Source organism: Melanostigma gelatinosum (assembly GCF_949748355.1).
Source record: "Melanostigma gelatinosum genome assembly, chromosome: 23".
Classification (NCBI taxonomy): Eukaryota; Metazoa; Chordata; class Actinopteri; order Perciformes; family Zoarcidae; genus Melanostigma; species Melanostigma gelatinosum.
In genome coordinates, this window is record NC_136656.1 from 4,545,946 (window position 1) to 4,562,164 (window position 16,219).

The following is a 16,219-nucleotide window of genomic DNA, read 5'->3' on the forward strand; positions in this document are numbered from 1 at the left end:
AGAGTCTGCAGCACCACCAGACACCGATCAGCTGTCACACCGTTGAGCTACAGTCCTGCCATTGAGGTCAAAGAGAGGAGCTTGAGAGAAACGCGATTAGAAAGTAAGGTGAGTATTTCCAGATGTTATTTCAGTGATTTTATTTTGGTCATAGGAAACTTAAAAAACAGTTTCGTTGTGTCTCTTTGTGTATCTGAATAAAGAGCTGATCGTGATACTGTGAATTAACTGATGTCCTGTCTCGTCTTCTCCATCAATCAGTGTTCATCTGTTTTTAGGGACACAAAGGCTTCTTGAAATGTAAATTTAACCTGAAGATTCATTATAGAAGATGAGTACCGGTACTCCAGTTGTTCAACTATTAGATAAAGAACGTGACTTTTGCTTCCTGAAAGTTAATCCGTCATTAAAGAAATTAAAGTTTTTCTCATCAAATGTACAGTAGCCTGTAATGTGCTCGTGTTGAGACTCCAGGAGGAGTTTCAGAAAATAACTTTTCATTGAATCTCAGAATTTTGTCTTTATTTTGAACTCTCCTAATTCTCCGAAACATTTCTTTGCTCCTGTAATCGTCCCGTGTTGCCGCAGGATCTTCCTCCATGTTCGCAGTGAGTCCCTCCAGCCCCAGCAGGTTCACGGCGCCGGGTCTGGTCCAGTTCCAGCTCGGCCTGTTCAGGGAGGTGGTTCGAGTCCCTGCTGGCAACCGCAGCTATCGCCATGCCAAGAGGCTGGCTGCTGAGATCATAGAGCGCAAGGTAATCCCAGCAGTCAGGAGAGCGAGGAGCCTCAAAGGGGCCTTTCATCAAACGTACTCATGAAAGATGCTAATGAGCATTATGGGAATTGTAGGATGAAGTGTGTTTTGGAACTTTCAATCATTTAGAAACAGCCTTTTCTCTGGAGTGTAACCTCCTCCTATGTGGCGGGTAAAAACCAATAAGACACAGTTTTTAAAAGTCGCTGTAAATGAAAAGTGAAACACTGTTTAGCTCGTGGTCAGAATGAGGTGGTTGAAAGCCTTCACCTGCAGGTAGAATCTGACTCTAAAGATGTAATGGCATCGATCGAGAGGTTCTTGGGGGGTTTGCACTCGACCCATAGCTGCTCCAGTGGAGATCTGCAGCAGCCTCAAAGAGCTTCAGTGAGCCGAAACATGCTGAAAGGCGTTCTTAGTAATAAGCTTGGAGCTCGCACTGAGTGATCTGTGACCGACTCAACACAGCCCCACTTGGAAAGTATTCAGCTGACGTTTGGAGCCTCAGAAGAGTCAGGAAGTGGACTTTGAAAGGTCACCTTCTGCATGAAGGAGGATTGTGTCGGTTGGTGTGGTTTAATCTGTAGTGCATCTTATGAATCCGATTTAACCAGCGTTCTGTGCTGATAAAGCAGGTAACATAGAACCAGTCTGTGTGACAACCAGACTCAGGATTCGGTCCGTTATGAATGAAATCTGTCGACAATGTTAAAACCGCAAACCCTCAATTTCACGACCTCCTGACGCTCAACTTTAATCCATTAATGATCTTTCATGAGAGTATAATTAAAATCTGCAGTCAGTCGGTTGGTGGTGCGTTGGAACCGTCGTTGAGGTCAAAGATGAGATGTTCATGAACTGCAGGTGTTCGGTCTCTGTCTCTGTCTCGGTGTCGGCCGGTCTTCACGCTGCCTCAGCTAGAGAGACTCTGTGGTCACAAAGAGCGCAGCAAACTTTCCAACCACAGCTTCCCCCCTGCTGTCTCTCTCTCTCTCTCTCTCACACACACACACACACACACACACACACACACACACACACACACACACACACACACAGAGTCTGCCTCGCTCACACCGACGCTCCTTTCAACTATGATCTCTTCTGTAGTTTCCAGGCAGCAGGTTAGCTGTGTGTGTGTGTGTGTGTGTGTGTGTGTGTGTGCGTGTGCGTGTGTGCGTCTGGACACGATCCTTTGCGATTGCTTAAATACACTCCAAGGGGTCTCAGACTAGTAGGAATTATTTAAAAATTGTGTGAGCGATTAATGTACCTTCTGGTAAATATTGAGCTGTAGTTTGTCGCATTATAATATTTATCTTATTTGTCCATCACTTTATTATGTCCGGGTAGAATTTAAATGTATAAGAAAAACGTAGATGATGGATTTAACCCTTGCATTGCCGCAGTAATGCTCTTTAAGAGACGACACAACAGCTCAGTAAATCACAGAGCTGATGATGCTGCTTGATTCCTCTGCCCCTCCTCACCAGATAACGCAAGAATAGCTCATGTTATCAATCTTCAGAATCATTTCTCAGCCATATTCTGGTGCAGTTTTACATCATCTCTGATCTCTGATCCACCGAGCACACGAGACCGCACAACTAGGTCATGGTGCGAGTTGCTAACAAGATTTACAGAAGTGTTTCCCTTCTAAAATGTCTCTGTCTCTCTGACCAGGCAACAGTAACGCACTCAGCAGTTACACACATTGACCCTCGTCTTCATCCTCTGAAGCGTACACACACTTCAAATGGCCGTTCAGAGTTGTGTATGTCAAACTGACAACTGCACAATTTAGATTCTCAAGACTGAATGTTTTTTGGTGGAACAAGTGATGAAAGAGCTGAATACGTGACCTAAGTATCAGCTTCATCCCTTCTAGCAGCACTTTAAAAAGGTTTAAATGTAGCTGGTTTCTTGGACGAAGTCTCAACCTGTGTGTGTGTGTGTGTTCGTTCAGGCTCCAGACTGCAGCATGGTCGGTGTTGGGGAGAAGATTCTGCTGTTCAGACATCAGTCGGCCTCAGAGCAGCTGCTGCAACGTCTGACGGAACAGGACGAGCTGCAGGACGGAGACTTCATCGAGGTCATCATCGCAGGTCAGCCAAAAGAGAAAGAGACGTATTGTGTTGCAGTTATTTATTGTTGTTCTTCTTGTCTGATGTTTTACAAGATAAGATGGAAAACAAGATGAGATTTGTTAATCAAATGCAGCACAAGTACAAGGCAGTGGTGTCAAGTACTCGTTTTATTTATTCCTCAGTAGCACTGACTGTACGCCATCTTTTTTTTATCCGACTCAGGATCAGCGTCAGTGACTGAGATGAGGATCCGTCCACACACCCTGGTGGTCCAATCGTACCGGACCCCCACTTTCTGCCACCACTGTGGGGAAATGCTGTGGGGCCTCGTTCGGCAGGGACTGAAATGTGACGGTAAAGACACTCTCTGTCCACAGTGTGAGGACAAGTTGTTTGTTGTTTTACTCGCCACCCTGTAAGTTGTCCGTCGCTCCTTTTCCTCAGGTTGTGGATTGGACTTTCATAAACGTTGCGCCTTCCTGTTGCCCAACGACTGCAGCCGAGCGCGGCGTCAGGTCAGCACGAGCCTCTCCCTGTTCCCCCCCCGACGACCCCGCACGCACTCCCTGTCCAAGCAGGCAGGAGGCAGCCTGGAAGAGGTACGTTCAGTCCAAGTGAGCTTAAAGGAGGGAACAACGAGCTCACATGTCCTTCTGCACCGAGTCACTGGAACCTGTTGAAGATGAACTTCCAGTCACACGTTTACGACTCTCCCCATCCGTCCTCCTGCAGATCAGCATGACCAAGCCCTCGTCCAGGCCCGTGTCGTGGGCAGAGCCCCCGGTCTGGCTGGGAATCGGCTACGGCGACACGAGCAGGGCTCAGGTGCCTCACACCTTCCACATCCACAGCTACACCAAACCCACCGTGTGCCAGTACTGCCACCGGCTGCTCAAAGGGCTCTTCAGACAGGGGCTGCAGTGCTCAGGTGAGGGGGGGCCGGGGGGCTTCCTTCTGCTCGGGATACAAAGGGTTTGAGTTCCACCAATTCAAGCAGACGTGTTTACTCCAATGGTTCTGGCTTCACGGTCAAATGTTTGCACTTTTTGGACAATACGTTTTGGAGCTTTCAACCACGTCCCACAGTCTTCCTCAGTGGATGCAGTCGGCCTGATATTTGAGCAGCCTCTATGAGCTCGTTAAAAATCGATGAGCATATTCTTACACGGAGGCTATTTTTAGAAGCTTTGATGAGACATTTGTGTGTTGGAGGTTCAGAAACATGAGCTCGGCCCAAAGAGACCAACGTGTGTCAGCTGTGTAAGCAGGAAGCGCCGTTTGAAATGAAAACTAATCTTTAAATCACATTGATGGATCCAGAAAGGCTGACGCTGTCATTTTGTGTTTTTTCATGATGTGACTGAGTGCATCGCTCTGCTTCTCTGGCTTTCTTCTCAGACTGCAGGTTTAACTGCCATCGGCGCTGTGAGCTGCTGGTCCCCAGAGACTGTCCAGGAGAGAGGAGAGGCCTCAACGGGGAAGGTGAGCCGTCGGTCCCTGGAGGTCCGCTTTACGTGCCTGGAACAGTAACTCCTGTGAGATCATGCTCTCCGTTCTCACAAGCCCGTGATGACTCGAGGGCTGATTCGCCCTCTCATCTCCAGGAGATTTGATAGATTCAGGACTCATTTTAGATTCACAGAAAGATGATCATGTGTGAGTCGGGTTTAGGTTTAACAGCATAGACCCGCCAGGGTGTGTGGACGGATCTTCATCTCAGTCACTGACGCTGATCCTGAGTCGGATAAAAAAGAAAATGGCGTACAGTCAGTGCTACTGAGGAATAAATAAATGAGTACTTGACACCACTGCCTTGTACTTGTGTTGCATGTTAGCATGCTGGCTTTAGCTGCCTCTGAGCAGCCTCACAGAGCGGCGAGCACGGCTGTAAACTCACAAAATATGGAGGAAAAAAAGAATTAATAATCAGCTCAAAGATGCGATTTCTTCCTGTTATTGATTTTACATCATCTTTGGTATCAAGTGAGAAAAATGAGCCTCTCAGCGATTTAAAAAAACTGCTTTTTTAAACTAGAAATTGATCAACAGAACATTAATCAACAGTAAATTAGAAGTCATTTATTGTGCTGGTTCCAGCTTGTTGTACGTTTTACTGCTTTTCTCTGTTTTGGTCGAACAAATCAGGAAATAAAGGAAACACACAATTCTTTTGTTTTTTTGTCTCAGTTAACATGAAAATGTAATATCTAAGATAATCATAAGTTGCAGCCCCTAATGTCTTTTGCACGTGATGTCATTTTCCCAGAATCCACAGCAGCGGGTCACAGCTGCCCGCCGGACCCAGAGGACAATGACTCGGAGCTCGCCAGCACGACAACAACACTAGAAACGTCCGACGACGACATGTCCACGGACGGGGACTGGACGCCTGAGACAAAGGAAGACCAGCAACCACGGGAGCCCATCAGGTCAGAGATGAGGTCGTTGATTTATTCTGATGATGTCATCCGGGTTTTGAAGGTGACTCCGGCATCCTGTTGGCACCGGCCGGTGTCCCTGATGAATGTGACTCCTGCTCCGACTGAAACTCATCTTTCCTGTTGTCCATCACTGAATACATCATACACATTGCAGGCAGGGAGCTTACTGTCTCCTAGAGGCATTTAGGAGACACTACAGGGCGACAGCTGCTCCATCAGTGCAACGATAAAGTGACTTTAAATCAGCTGTTGTCCCTGAATCAGCCTCTTCTGTTTCATGTCCCTCCTTCAGTCCGTGTTTCAGCAGCTACATCCCTCTGATGAGGCTCGTCCAGTCGGTGCATCACTCAAAGAAGAGAGCGGGAGGAGTCCTGAGAGAGGGATGGCTGCTGCATCACACCAACACTGACACACTGGTGAGACACACACACACACTCGGTGTGTTTATGGGTATTACAGATGCAACACTTGAATGTTTTCTGCCAAAACAGAAAAATACTGCAGTTAAAACATAAAATAGAAATACTTACACACGTCTTCTGTGTATTCTTTGCATTGTCTTTCCTCTTTGGCACATTTGGGAAGTAAAATACATGTTTATTCAAATATGTTGGTAAGTTTCCACATTGGATGAGGGAAGAAACGATTCAATCTTAAAGTCTGACACCGTAGACAACAAAGGTTGTAAGAATTTGACTGAGGGTTCAATTGTTTGTCTACTTGTTTCCGTCTCCGCGGACAGCGGGTTGAAAAGTCTGCCGTGAAGCGTCATTTGGGATTAACTGGTTCACTCACTCCCTACAAACGTACTGTTACTGTACATCGTGCGTTATTCCTGTCGCCTGTTTTCCCAGAGGAAACGTCATTACTGGATCTTGGACTGGAAGAGCATCACTCTGTACCAGAACGAGAGCAGCACCAAGTACTACAAGGTAGAACTGACCCGCACACACTTCTTATATCAAATCGTCTTCAGTGTGAACAGGTTGGTTTTGGCACCTTGTAAGTGCTTGAAAAGTAGAATAAATTCACTACAAAACACAGGCTGCTTACAGGTTCATGAGAGTACAACTCAAGCGCTCAACATAAAGACTCCTAACAATGGCAACACATGTTGGTGTTTCCCTCTGAATCTCTCGTCCTCTCTTCTCAGGAGATCGCTCTGTCCGAGGTGCTGCAGGTCCGAGGCGCCGCCCAGCTCGCCGTGCCCTCGCTGCCGGGAAACAGCGCCCACACCTTGGAGGTGGTCACGGCCTCGCTGGTGTACTGCGTGTTGGCCGGAGAGAGCGGGCCGTCCTGGGAGAGCGCCGTCCGCCAGGCTCTGATGCCCGTGCAGAGCAGCGGGGGAGGACGCGGCGAGGAGAGCCCGGGTGAGCCAGGAACACCATGAGTCATGAGTCAGACAACCTTCTGAACATATCATGTCACAAATATATGTTTATTAAAATGCTCTGATTACAGATAAAGATTTATGCAGTGACGGCGTGGTGAGAATCAACTCTATACTTATTGATTCATAATTAATCCCAGTGAACGTCTTCTTCATACCTCAGTGTGTGTGTGTGTGTGTGTGTGTGTGTGTGTGTGTGTGTGTTGCAGGACATCAGCTCGGTGTATCAGATCTCCACAGACGAGGTGCTGGGCTCAGGACAGTTTGGAGTGGTGTACAAAGGTGTTCAATTATTACAGTGTTGAGATGTTCAGCAGAGAACCAGTTTATCTGCTTTGGGAGGTTTGCAGCCGAGGCAAAGATGAAAATGTTGACCTTTTACTTCATGGCTCCCTAGTTCACTGATAAGTTCTTTAAAAGCAATCACCGGTATCTTGTGTTTATTAAAGGGAAAACTGGAGAAAGTAAGAATTTTGTGAGCAGTTGTTGATTCTGGAATTACCAGAACTGATTTAATGCAGAATGAAGAAACATGAATAAATTAATACGAGTTGTTCCTCATTCCTCAGGTACTCACAGGAAGTCGGGTCGGCCAGTCGCCATCAAAGTCATCGACAAGACGCGCTTCCCCAACAAACTAGAGAGACAGCTGAGGAACGAAGTGGCCGTCTTGCAGGTACTTATGCAGGTTTCATCTCCCTATTTATTCAAATATTATTATCTTCAACATCTAATATATATGTACGCGTGTTCTGTGTTGCCCAGAATCTGTCCCACTTCGGGGTGGTTCTGTTGGAGGGGATGTTCGAGACGGTGGAGTACGTCTTCGTCGTGATGGAGAAGCTCCACGGAGACATGCTGGAGATGATCCTGTCCAGTGAGCGAGGCCGGCTCCCTGAACGCAACACCCGCTTCCTGGTGGCTCAGGTACGACCGCTTCAGCAACCATTTGAAGCCTTTTTTTTGTTGGATTTGTATGTTTTCATCCAATAACCAGACATAAGATGTGCACTGGTGCACATCTCTCAGCATCCCTGAACATACAAGTGTTTGTGCTTGACCTCCTGCATTAGTACATTGCACTATAACTAGTCCTCATGTCTGTGCTGCAGATCCTCGAGGCTCTGCGGTATCTGCACTTCAAACACATCGCTCACTGTGACCTGAAACCTGAGAACGTGCTGCTGGCCTCCGCGGACCCCTTTCCTCAGGTGGGCTTTCCTTACAGTTTCACGCTTACACGTTTGAGGACGAGTCGCTCTAACAGCAGCGTTGCCCACCGCCCCGTGTTGAAGGTGAAGCTGTGCGACTTCGGCTTCGCCCGCATCATCGGCGAGAAGTCCTTCCGCCGCTCGGTCGTGGGCACGCCGGCCTACCTGGCGCCCGAGGTGATCAGCAACAGCGGCTACAACCGCTCCCTGGACATGTGGTCCGTGGGCGTCATCATGTACGTGAGCCTGAGCGGCACGTTCCCCTTCAACGAGGACGAGGACATCCGACAGCAGATCACCAACGCCGGCTTCATGTACCCGAGGCAACCGTGGTCCTCCATCTCTCTGGAGGGTATGGATGCTTGCTTTGTTTGGACTCTTCTTTTAGAGACTATCATTCTTTTCCCACGGTTTGATGTTTTTGACTTTCTGACCACAGAATGCATCGAGGAGTTAAAGATCTTATGGAAACATTGGAGAGTCGTGTTTGCTTTTCTCATTTATATTAGTTTCATTTAGCTTTAATCTTGTTCCACACACGTCTGAGTAAATCCTCGTGTCTTTTTTGGTCTCCAGCTGTGAGTCTCATCAATAACCTGCTGCAGGTGTCGGTCAGACTGAGGTTCAGCGTGGGCAAAACCCTGGGACACCCCTGGCTGCAGGTGAGGTGTACTACACTTGTTGTCTGATAGGAGCAGGATTATAATTGTAATATTGTGTGGTGTCAGGGACGGCATGCATTAACCCGTTCATGAAAGCCCCTCTCGTGGATAAAGACTAATGTGGAGGTAGAGTAATCTGGGAACCAGCTGACACCGTCTCATCGTCCCTCCTGCAGGACTTCCAGCTGTGGTGTGACCTCAGGGAGTTCGAGCAGAGGAGGGGCTGCAGGTATCTGACGCACCGCGGGGACGAGGAGCGCTGGATCCGCTACGCCCAGGACAGAGGCCTGGAGTTCCCACAGCACCTCTGCTGGGACCCTGACCTCGACCCGGAGGGTTAAAAGGTTGGGACGGTTTTGTCGTTGCTCATGTTTATTACACATGCACAACACTCTGAATTCCTGCTTCCATTCAAAAAAACAACACGACGTCTGTTTAGTAATATACTTTTCCTTTTTTATTCCAAGTTGAGGTTTTATTAAATAGAACTGTGTGGCAGTGAGTGACTGTGATGATGGACAGAATGAGAAAATGGAGCACATGAAATTAAAATATCGTACATAACGGAGGAGTCGACTCGCACTGACGATGGGACCAAAACCCTATTTGTGTCGTCGCTGACTTAGGCCTGCTGTGGTCCCACGTACAGTATCGATTCTTCTTCTTTAGTCCACAACTTTCCTGATGCCCTTTGTTGTCTCTCGCTGCTCGACACCTCTCGCCGTCTATTTACCCACAGTGCTTTGCTCTCTCTCTGCATTTTAATGTTAAAGTGCTCGCATTCACTCCCCGGTTGTTCCTGAGCTTAAGGCTTTAAGATGTGCAGGTTTCACAGTGCTGTGCTGTTTCTTTTTAAGAGTGGGTCTCTTTATTATTAGACTGGCTTTGTGACATCATAGCACCTGACCTGCTTTAACGGGATACGCTTTGTGTGTGATTAAGGAAGAGTCAGGGACTCACAAAGACAGTGTTCATAACCTTCAACATAGCATGCATCTGCACAATTACACGACCAAACCAACTGACCAACCAGCGTTTTGTTTAAATCACGTTTTCTTCTTTAATTACCCTTCTACAAAAAAAAATGTCATCAGAGAGAGAGGGGGGGAGAGCAGGAGGCTGAGCTCAAAATAACTTAATTTTCTAACGGACTCTCTCCCTCACTACCTCCTTCTCCTAGAGGCAGGTGTGATATATATGTATAGTGCAAACCCTGCCACGTCCCTGGTTTTTAAAGGCATTCTAACAGAAATGAGGGACAAGCTGGCCGGTCCAAACAGCTTGATTTGAGCAAAGCCTTCTACTCTCATCCTCTCTGGACAGTGTTTTTTGGGGTGTGGGTGGGAGGGGGAGTGGGTGAAGGGACAGAAAGTGAAGATTTGAAAGAGGAAAAAAGTGATAGCATAGAAGGGGTTTAGTCGCTCTCTCCACATAGGAGAAATAGGAGCTGGGGCGAAGAGAAGCGGGCTTTTTGTTTATAAGTCGCTCTCCCCGTAGAGGGCGCTGGAGAAGGAGATGTAGTCCAGGGCGCCGGTGGCGCCGTCTGCTCCGATGTACCTGGTCATGCGGGTGATGCAGTACTCGGCCTGGTCGGGTGGCAGCTCCCTGCGCAGCTCGTCCACTGTGATGTAGTTCTGGAGGGGAGAGAGAGGCAGGGGGTGGTTTAGAGAGGCACAGAGACCGCCGTGACTAAATGAGCACGTCGAGCTAACGGGACGCCGTGGTGGTCTTGCTCACCTTGTCGGAGGCCAGAATCTTGAAGGAGGCCATGACCTGTTCTGCAGTGTCGGTCTCGGCGGTCTCGCGAGTCATGAAGTCGATGAAGGCCTGGAAGGTCACCACGCCCGTGTTGTTGGGGTCCACCAGGGTCATGATGCGAGCGAACTCCACCTCACCCTGTCAGAGAGTTCAGTTTCATCAGTGACTTCAGCTCCGGCTGCTTGAGCATCCACTCAAATCATCGTGTACATGGAGAGGACAAGCTACAATGAAACTAGTCACGTTTCACCATTTGTCCTGAACTTGTGCCCGTTGTACTCACCAGATCGTAACCCATCGAGATGAGGCAGGCACGGAAGTCGTCTGGATCCATCATGCCGTTTCTCTTCTGCAAGCAGAAACACAGTTGTGTTCGAAAAAGGACAAAGCTCCAAGAATCATCGTTACAACGCCCGTGTTTTACTCTCTGAACGGTGCTGGAACGTACAAAAATAACATCTCGGATTGATTTGTAATGTTTCAAAAAATAAAAATAGATCTTTTAGGTGCTGTTCGCATGCTTCTGTGAGTCAGTGAACGCCTCACCCTGTCGAAGTGGTTGAAGGAGGCCCTGAACTCGTTGAGCTGTTCCTGGCTGATGCCCTTGGCGTCGCGGGTCAGGATCTGGTTCTCCACCTCGTTGATGGTTCTGGCGATGGTGGTGAGCAGCTGCTCCCAGCCCACACGCACGTGCTGCGAGAATATAACAGGAAATACACGTCAAGCTCAGAGGCGAAGAGGACGAGGGGGCCGGCCCATCCCTGGAGCCCACTGTACCTCCATGGTGTAGTTGGTGTGCCTGTTGTCGAAGATGAGGGACTCCTGGCTGAGCTGGTGGTCTCCCTCCAGCTTGTCGATGTTGGATTTGTAGTTGATGATGTTCTGCTCGTACTGCTTCAGGCTGTTCATCTGGTCCTCCAGGGAGTTGGCGATGTCCACGCACACGTGGCTGACCTCCTGCAGGGGAGAACATTTCAATCTGTAAAGTCCAGCAGCATGTTTGACAGGTGTTTCAACAGCGTGCCGCGTTTCAGTAAAGGCGTACCTCCATCTTGGTTTGAATCCAGGGTCCGATGACGTTGGCCTGGGCGGCGAACTGGCGCCTCAGTCTCTCGTTGGCTTGCTGTCTGGCCACCTCCTCCTGGAGCATTTGGTCTCTGACGGGAACGAGGTGCTTCACCTGCAGGCGAACAGAATCAAACACGGTCACGAGGAGCTTCGGCCAGTGTTCTTTTGATTTGTGTTGGATTTGAACTCACAGTGTCCCACTTAGTGCTGATGTCCTGGGAGGAGAGGTTGGTGTACGGGTTGATGCCGGACAGCTTGATGCCGTAGGTCTGGGCGATCTTCAGGATCTCGTTGTGGATGCCCATGGTGGCCATGCGCTCCTTGTCTGCCTCGGGCAGCGTGGCCTTGAACTGGTCGTGAGCGGTGATCAGGCTCTAGAGGCACATCGGGTCGGTGTTACACTCGACCGGTTTTGGTGACAAACGCATAACACAGAGCGGCCGCGTCTCCGTGCATCCACGGCGCTGGCTTGTACCTGGATCTCCTCGATGCTGTGGACAATGAACATGTCCTGCAGGTCCTCCATGGCTCCGTCCATCCAGTTGTTGAAGGGCGCCGCCCTCTTGGCAAACTCCAGGTAAAGCTGGTCGATGGTCTCCCACAGCTTCTCCACACGCTGCAGACACAGACAGTTAAAGGAGGTGCGGACAGCGCAGGAAGAACCACTGCATCCTTGACTGCCGTGCTGTTTGTTTTGTGAGTGTTTCAGGCTGTACCTCCAGTGCGTCCCTCCTCTTCTGGGTGAGGGTGCCCAGGTTGTCCCACTGGTCACAGATGCCCTGGCAGCGGGTGTTGACTGTGGCAGCATCGTGGTAGTCCAGCTCACTGGAGGAGAGCGACGCGGCACGATTAATCACCTCTTTAAGTACATGATATCTGCCTATATATCATATATATGTGTGAAATGATGCGTGGCACGCATACATATTCAGCGTGATGGTGCTGAACACTGTATATAGCATCAAAGAGATCGTATCTAAACTATCAGCGGAGGGAAAAAAAGCCCAGAAGGAGTGGTGAGGAATGAGGAAATGTTGCGATCAGAGGTTTCTGCTCTACCATGAACATCCTTTCGTTTTTCACTGTATTCACATCCTCTGCTCTCCACATATCTCTCCCATCACGACCACTGAGCTCACCTTATTCCTGTTTCTCTCAGTGCCACACACACACACCTCTATTCACTGATCTAACACTTGTACGTCGCTCTTTCACCCTCCCGGCTTCTTACTTCAGCTCCTGGGCGATGGCGGCGATCTGCTCCACTCTGTCCTGGTGGGCGGCGAGGTCGCTCTCGAAAGCCTCGTGCTTCCTCATCAGGGCTCTGATCTCCATCAGAGAGGCCGACTCGTAGTCCTTCTTTGACAGCAGCTCCTCCTGACCTGAAACACACAGGCCTGCATTTCAACACCCGGCCTTCAAGTGTAAACAGACTTTGCATCTTTTGTCACGCTTCGCCCCCTCACATCACCTTCCAGGACAGAATCTAGTATCCTGAATTGCCTTCATAGTACGATTATCAAAAGAATCAGCGTATAGCATGTCGAACAGTTTGACACAGTGGCTGAGTAGAGTATTACATGACAGCTAAAATGAAAGAATTCAACACATGTACGTAGGAACACGCTCCCGGTTTCCTGTCGATTACGTTCATCACAACTTTCTGTCATCCCTACCTCCGGTCCAGGACTCGTGCATAGAGCACTTCTGCTTGAACTTCTCAGCCAAGTGATCGAGCCTCTCCAAGCGGCGGATCTCGATCAGCAGCCACTCCTCGTAGCCCTTCTCCACCTGCTCCAGACCCTTCCAGGCATTGGCAATATCCTGGCGGAGAGAGAGGCTTCATCATCAGTCGTCTTTTTAAACGCAAGGATTTCTAAACTTTCTTTTGAGGGAATGGAGTGTTCATGATGTGAATAAAGAAATGCATGCCTTGAGTAGACGAATATCTGTGTATGTTTCTGAGTGCAGCTTATAGTTGCATCGAGGCCAACTTAAACGTGAGCTCTTCTAGTTTTCCTTTCCTTCTTGGAACTCCAACAATCGCACACTTGAGACAAAGACGCGTCCTGCTCACCGACACCATCTTGCCCTCGGACGGCATGAAAGCGGGCCTGTTGCTCAGCCTCAGCTTGGTCTGCAGGGTGTTGAAGTTGATCTCCAGTTGGCACTTCTCCTGCACACGGGGCGGTTTGTGGATGCGGCGGTAGTCCCGGAAGTCCTCCAGCTTCTGCTGCATGGCGCGCATGGTCTGCTCCGCCGTGCGGTTCTCCAGCCAGGGGGTGGTGCGGCGGATCCACTCCAGCAGCTGCAGTAGGAAGGGACGGGTGGAGATCATTCCTCTCTGTATCATTACGTTTTATAACCTGTATATATATTGTTCTACTGTCCTATAACTGTAGTACCTTGTCCTAATACGAGGAGAAAAACTTTGCCTTGCTTTTCTCTTCACAAATCAATATCTAATTATGTCACATTGATCATAACAGTTTATATATATTGATGAACTGCATTTCTGTATATTGCTCTTGGCTGCTCATATCAGCGCACTGCTGATTTGCCTGCAGGGTTGTTTTTTTTCGAGACGTGTCGCGTGAAGTCAGCGCACGGATCAGAACGCATTGATTCTAAACCGGCGTTGCAGAGGAGGATGTGCAGGACAGACTGAGCGCGGGAGGAAACCGTTTCTCACCTCGCTGGCCAGCTTCTCGTACTCCTCCATCAGCTTCTCGTTCTCCTGGTTCACGGCCAGAACCTTGCAGATACGGTTGGCAGCTGTCTCGGCCTGAGGGGGGGGGAAGAGAGTAACACATGATGTACATTTACAGCATCACATCTCCACTGTTTTCAACAAAGCAACGCTCCGAACAGCCTTTTTAAAATGCTAAAATGATATATTACTACAACATGAAAACAAAATACCATCTGACCTGCTCAGCGCCAGCAAAAGCGTGGTAGAAGCAGGACACATAGGTCATGATGGCCTTCTCATCGGGTTTGGGCGTGTTCACAATATCTGAGAGGAAGAAATAACAACGTTAAAATATTTTTTGAAGCCATCCCTGGTGAGGAAAAAGTTCCACAGTCTCACCTTCAGCGTCAAGCATCTTGGGGATGTCCAGGAACTTCTCAGCCACCTCGAACGCAGTGTTCAGGTTACCAATAGGGTCGTCCTGCGGGCACACACCATTACTGTCAGACACGCATGTAGCTGCACCGCACCACCAAGTAGGCAAGAATCATAACGGCCGCTGTCACGATCCACACAGAGAGGAAGGAAATAGGATTTACACGCAAACAATGTTTAAATGTTTACGTCTTTGGCAAGCTAACAAGTGTGTGGGTCTTGTTTCCTGTCAAATCACTTTGGAGAGAGGATGTGTGCACTTTGCTATTTGACCACAGTGAGAAAAGAAACCGCTCCGGAGGAAACCAACGACTGTTCTTCTATTTTTGTAAATGTTCAAATTCTATTATTTAAATTTTCAGTATTCCAGTTGTACAATAAACTGGTATTCTATGACTTGTCCCTGGTTAACATATAAGATTGTGAATTTGGTGACGAAGGATATCAAAAATGTTTTCACATCTACAAGAGATTTGACATTGCAACACTGTGTTTGCACTGGATGCTGAACTGCATGTCTCGCAGACACGCTGATCGTAGCACAGAACATTTTCACAGTGTGTCACTTGGAATGCAAAGAAACTGAGCGCTGAAATAAAAGATAAGAGATTTCTGAAGACGTGAGAAGAAAGACTGATTGTCAATCCTCGTAATTCAGTATGAAGAAAGAAAACAAAGCAAATCAGAAGAAAGGACAATAAAGAGGAAGGGAGGACAGGGCACCTTTCTCAGTTTGGAGTAGTCAATGAGGTCGGGTCTGTGTCTGTGGATGAGGGCGCACAGAGCCAGGCCGTCCTTCCAACTGAGCCACGAGAAGAGGTGGACGAGCACATGAATGAAGAGTGGGAGAAGGAAGTTTCAGAGAAGAACTCGTGAGACGAAGGAGGAAAATGATTCGGGATAAGGAAGGGGGTTAGATGTGTGGAGGAGGATGTTACAGGGAAAGAGTACAAAGACATGGTGAAACATTACATCCAGGAAAGATGGCTGCACTTCCCTGCTGATGCCACAGTTCGGCGTGGTAGACCCACCTGATGTGGAAGTTCTGCACGTTGACGTTCCTGTAGGGGGCAGTCTTCCTCTGGCACCACAGCAGCAGACCCTCCTTAGCAGAGGTCTCTGGAGGAGGCGAGCATGAGAGCACAGATAGTATTTTATTACAGCATTATTATGTGAAAGTAAGGAGGGAGCAGGGTCTTTTCAGACAGGCGAACTGAAAAGTGGATAAATAATGGAAAGAAAGCTTCACGGTCTGGTGTGTAAAGAGGATCATTTAGTCTGTCGCTGGTATAGTTGAAAGTTAATGGGAAACAAACTTGGCTTTCTTAAAGTCGGGCTAGTGCAGATCTCGTTTCCCGCACTAGAGGAGAGAAGACGCGTTATGAGAGGTGAGCGGGAGGTTGATGGCGAAGGCAGTCGAGCATACATGACAGCAGAAGATATTGAGGAGCAGGAGCAATAAAAAGGGAGTTAAAGAAGATGGAGGCGAGGGTCAGAGGTGTGTGAGGAAGGTCTCAGGCTTTATAAACAATCACGCACTGGGAGCTGAAACCTGCCCGACAACATGAGCGTGGTTTAAAAGGGACATGAGGTGCAGATGAAGTTCAGGGAAATGTAAGATCGACTGAATCATGTAATCTGATTTACTGCACACCGTCAAATCACAGTTCAGTAAATATACAAGAAACAGCTAGTTTGGATCTGTACACACACACACACAC

General features: G+C 48.5%; 2 protein-coding genes across 2 annotated transcripts in view; one reads left to right on the forward strand and one right to left on the reverse strand.

Annotated features, from left to right (window-relative positions):
- Window positions 1-86: 86 nt before the first annotated feature.
- prkd4 (protein kinase D4) overlaps window positions 87-16,219 on the forward strand; it is a 27,046-nt gene continuing 10,913 nt past the window's right edge. Inside the window, exons 1-19 of the mRNA XM_079295072.1 lie at window positions 87-103; window positions 589-755; window positions 2,721-2,859; window positions 3,064-3,195; window positions 3,286-3,440; window positions 3,574-3,769; window positions 4,240-4,323; window positions 5,108-5,270; window positions 5,575-5,698; window positions 6,137-6,214; window positions 6,436-6,652; window positions 6,744-6,769; window positions 6,882-6,954; window positions 7,242-7,348; window positions 7,438-7,599; window positions 7,785-7,883; window positions 7,968-8,235; window positions 8,460-8,545; window positions 8,722-8,889. Coding sequence (XP_079151198.1) covers window positions 600-755; window positions 2,721-2,859; window positions 3,064-3,195; window positions 3,286-3,440; window positions 3,574-3,769; window positions 4,240-4,323; window positions 5,108-5,270; window positions 5,575-5,698; window positions 6,137-6,214; window positions 6,436-6,652; window positions 6,744-6,769; window positions 6,882-6,954; window positions 7,242-7,348; window positions 7,438-7,599; window positions 7,785-7,883; window positions 7,968-8,235; window positions 8,460-8,545; window positions 8,722-8,886 — 2,430 coding nt within the window. The 5' untranslated portion in view covers window positions 87-103; window positions 589-599 and the 3' untranslated portion in view covers window positions 8,887-8,889. The remainder of the gene's footprint in view (window positions 104-588; window positions 756-2,720; window positions 2,860-3,063; window positions 3,196-3,285; window positions 3,441-3,573; window positions 3,770-4,239; window positions 4,324-5,107; window positions 5,271-5,574; window positions 5,699-6,136; window positions 6,215-6,435; window positions 6,653-6,743; window positions 6,770-6,881; window positions 6,955-7,241; window positions 7,349-7,437; window positions 7,600-7,784; window positions 7,884-7,967; window positions 8,236-8,459; window positions 8,546-8,721; window positions 8,890-16,219) is intronic.
- Window positions 8,980-16,219, reverse strand: part of actn3b (actinin alpha 3b) — a 24,158-nt gene continuing 16,918 nt past the window's right edge. Inside the window, exons 5-21 of the mRNA XM_079295071.1 lie at window positions 15,530-15,617; window positions 15,222-15,300; window positions 14,463-14,544; window positions 14,302-14,387; window positions 14,064-14,156; window positions 13,449-13,679; window positions 13,048-13,195; window positions 12,603-12,753; window positions 12,088-12,196; window positions 11,847-11,987; window positions 11,563-11,745; window positions 11,349-11,483; window positions 11,081-11,260; window positions 10,850-10,996; window positions 10,587-10,652; window positions 10,283-10,441; window positions 8,980-10,179 (exon numbers count right to left, since the gene is read on the reverse strand). Coding sequence (XP_079151197.1) covers window positions 10,021-10,179; window positions 10,283-10,441; window positions 10,587-10,652; window positions 10,850-10,996; window positions 11,081-11,260; window positions 11,349-11,483; window positions 11,563-11,745; window positions 11,847-11,987; window positions 12,088-12,196; window positions 12,603-12,753; window positions 13,048-13,195; window positions 13,449-13,679; window positions 14,064-14,156; window positions 14,302-14,387; window positions 14,463-14,544; window positions 15,222-15,300; window positions 15,530-15,617 — 2,237 coding nt within the window. The 3' untranslated portion in view covers window positions 8,980-10,020. The remainder of the gene's footprint in view (window positions 10,180-10,282; window positions 10,442-10,586; window positions 10,653-10,849; window positions 10,997-11,080; window positions 11,261-11,348; window positions 11,484-11,562; window positions 11,746-11,846; window positions 11,988-12,087; window positions 12,197-12,602; window positions 12,754-13,047; window positions 13,196-13,448; window positions 13,680-14,063; window positions 14,157-14,301; window positions 14,388-14,462; window positions 14,545-15,221; window positions 15,301-15,529; window positions 15,618-16,219) is intronic.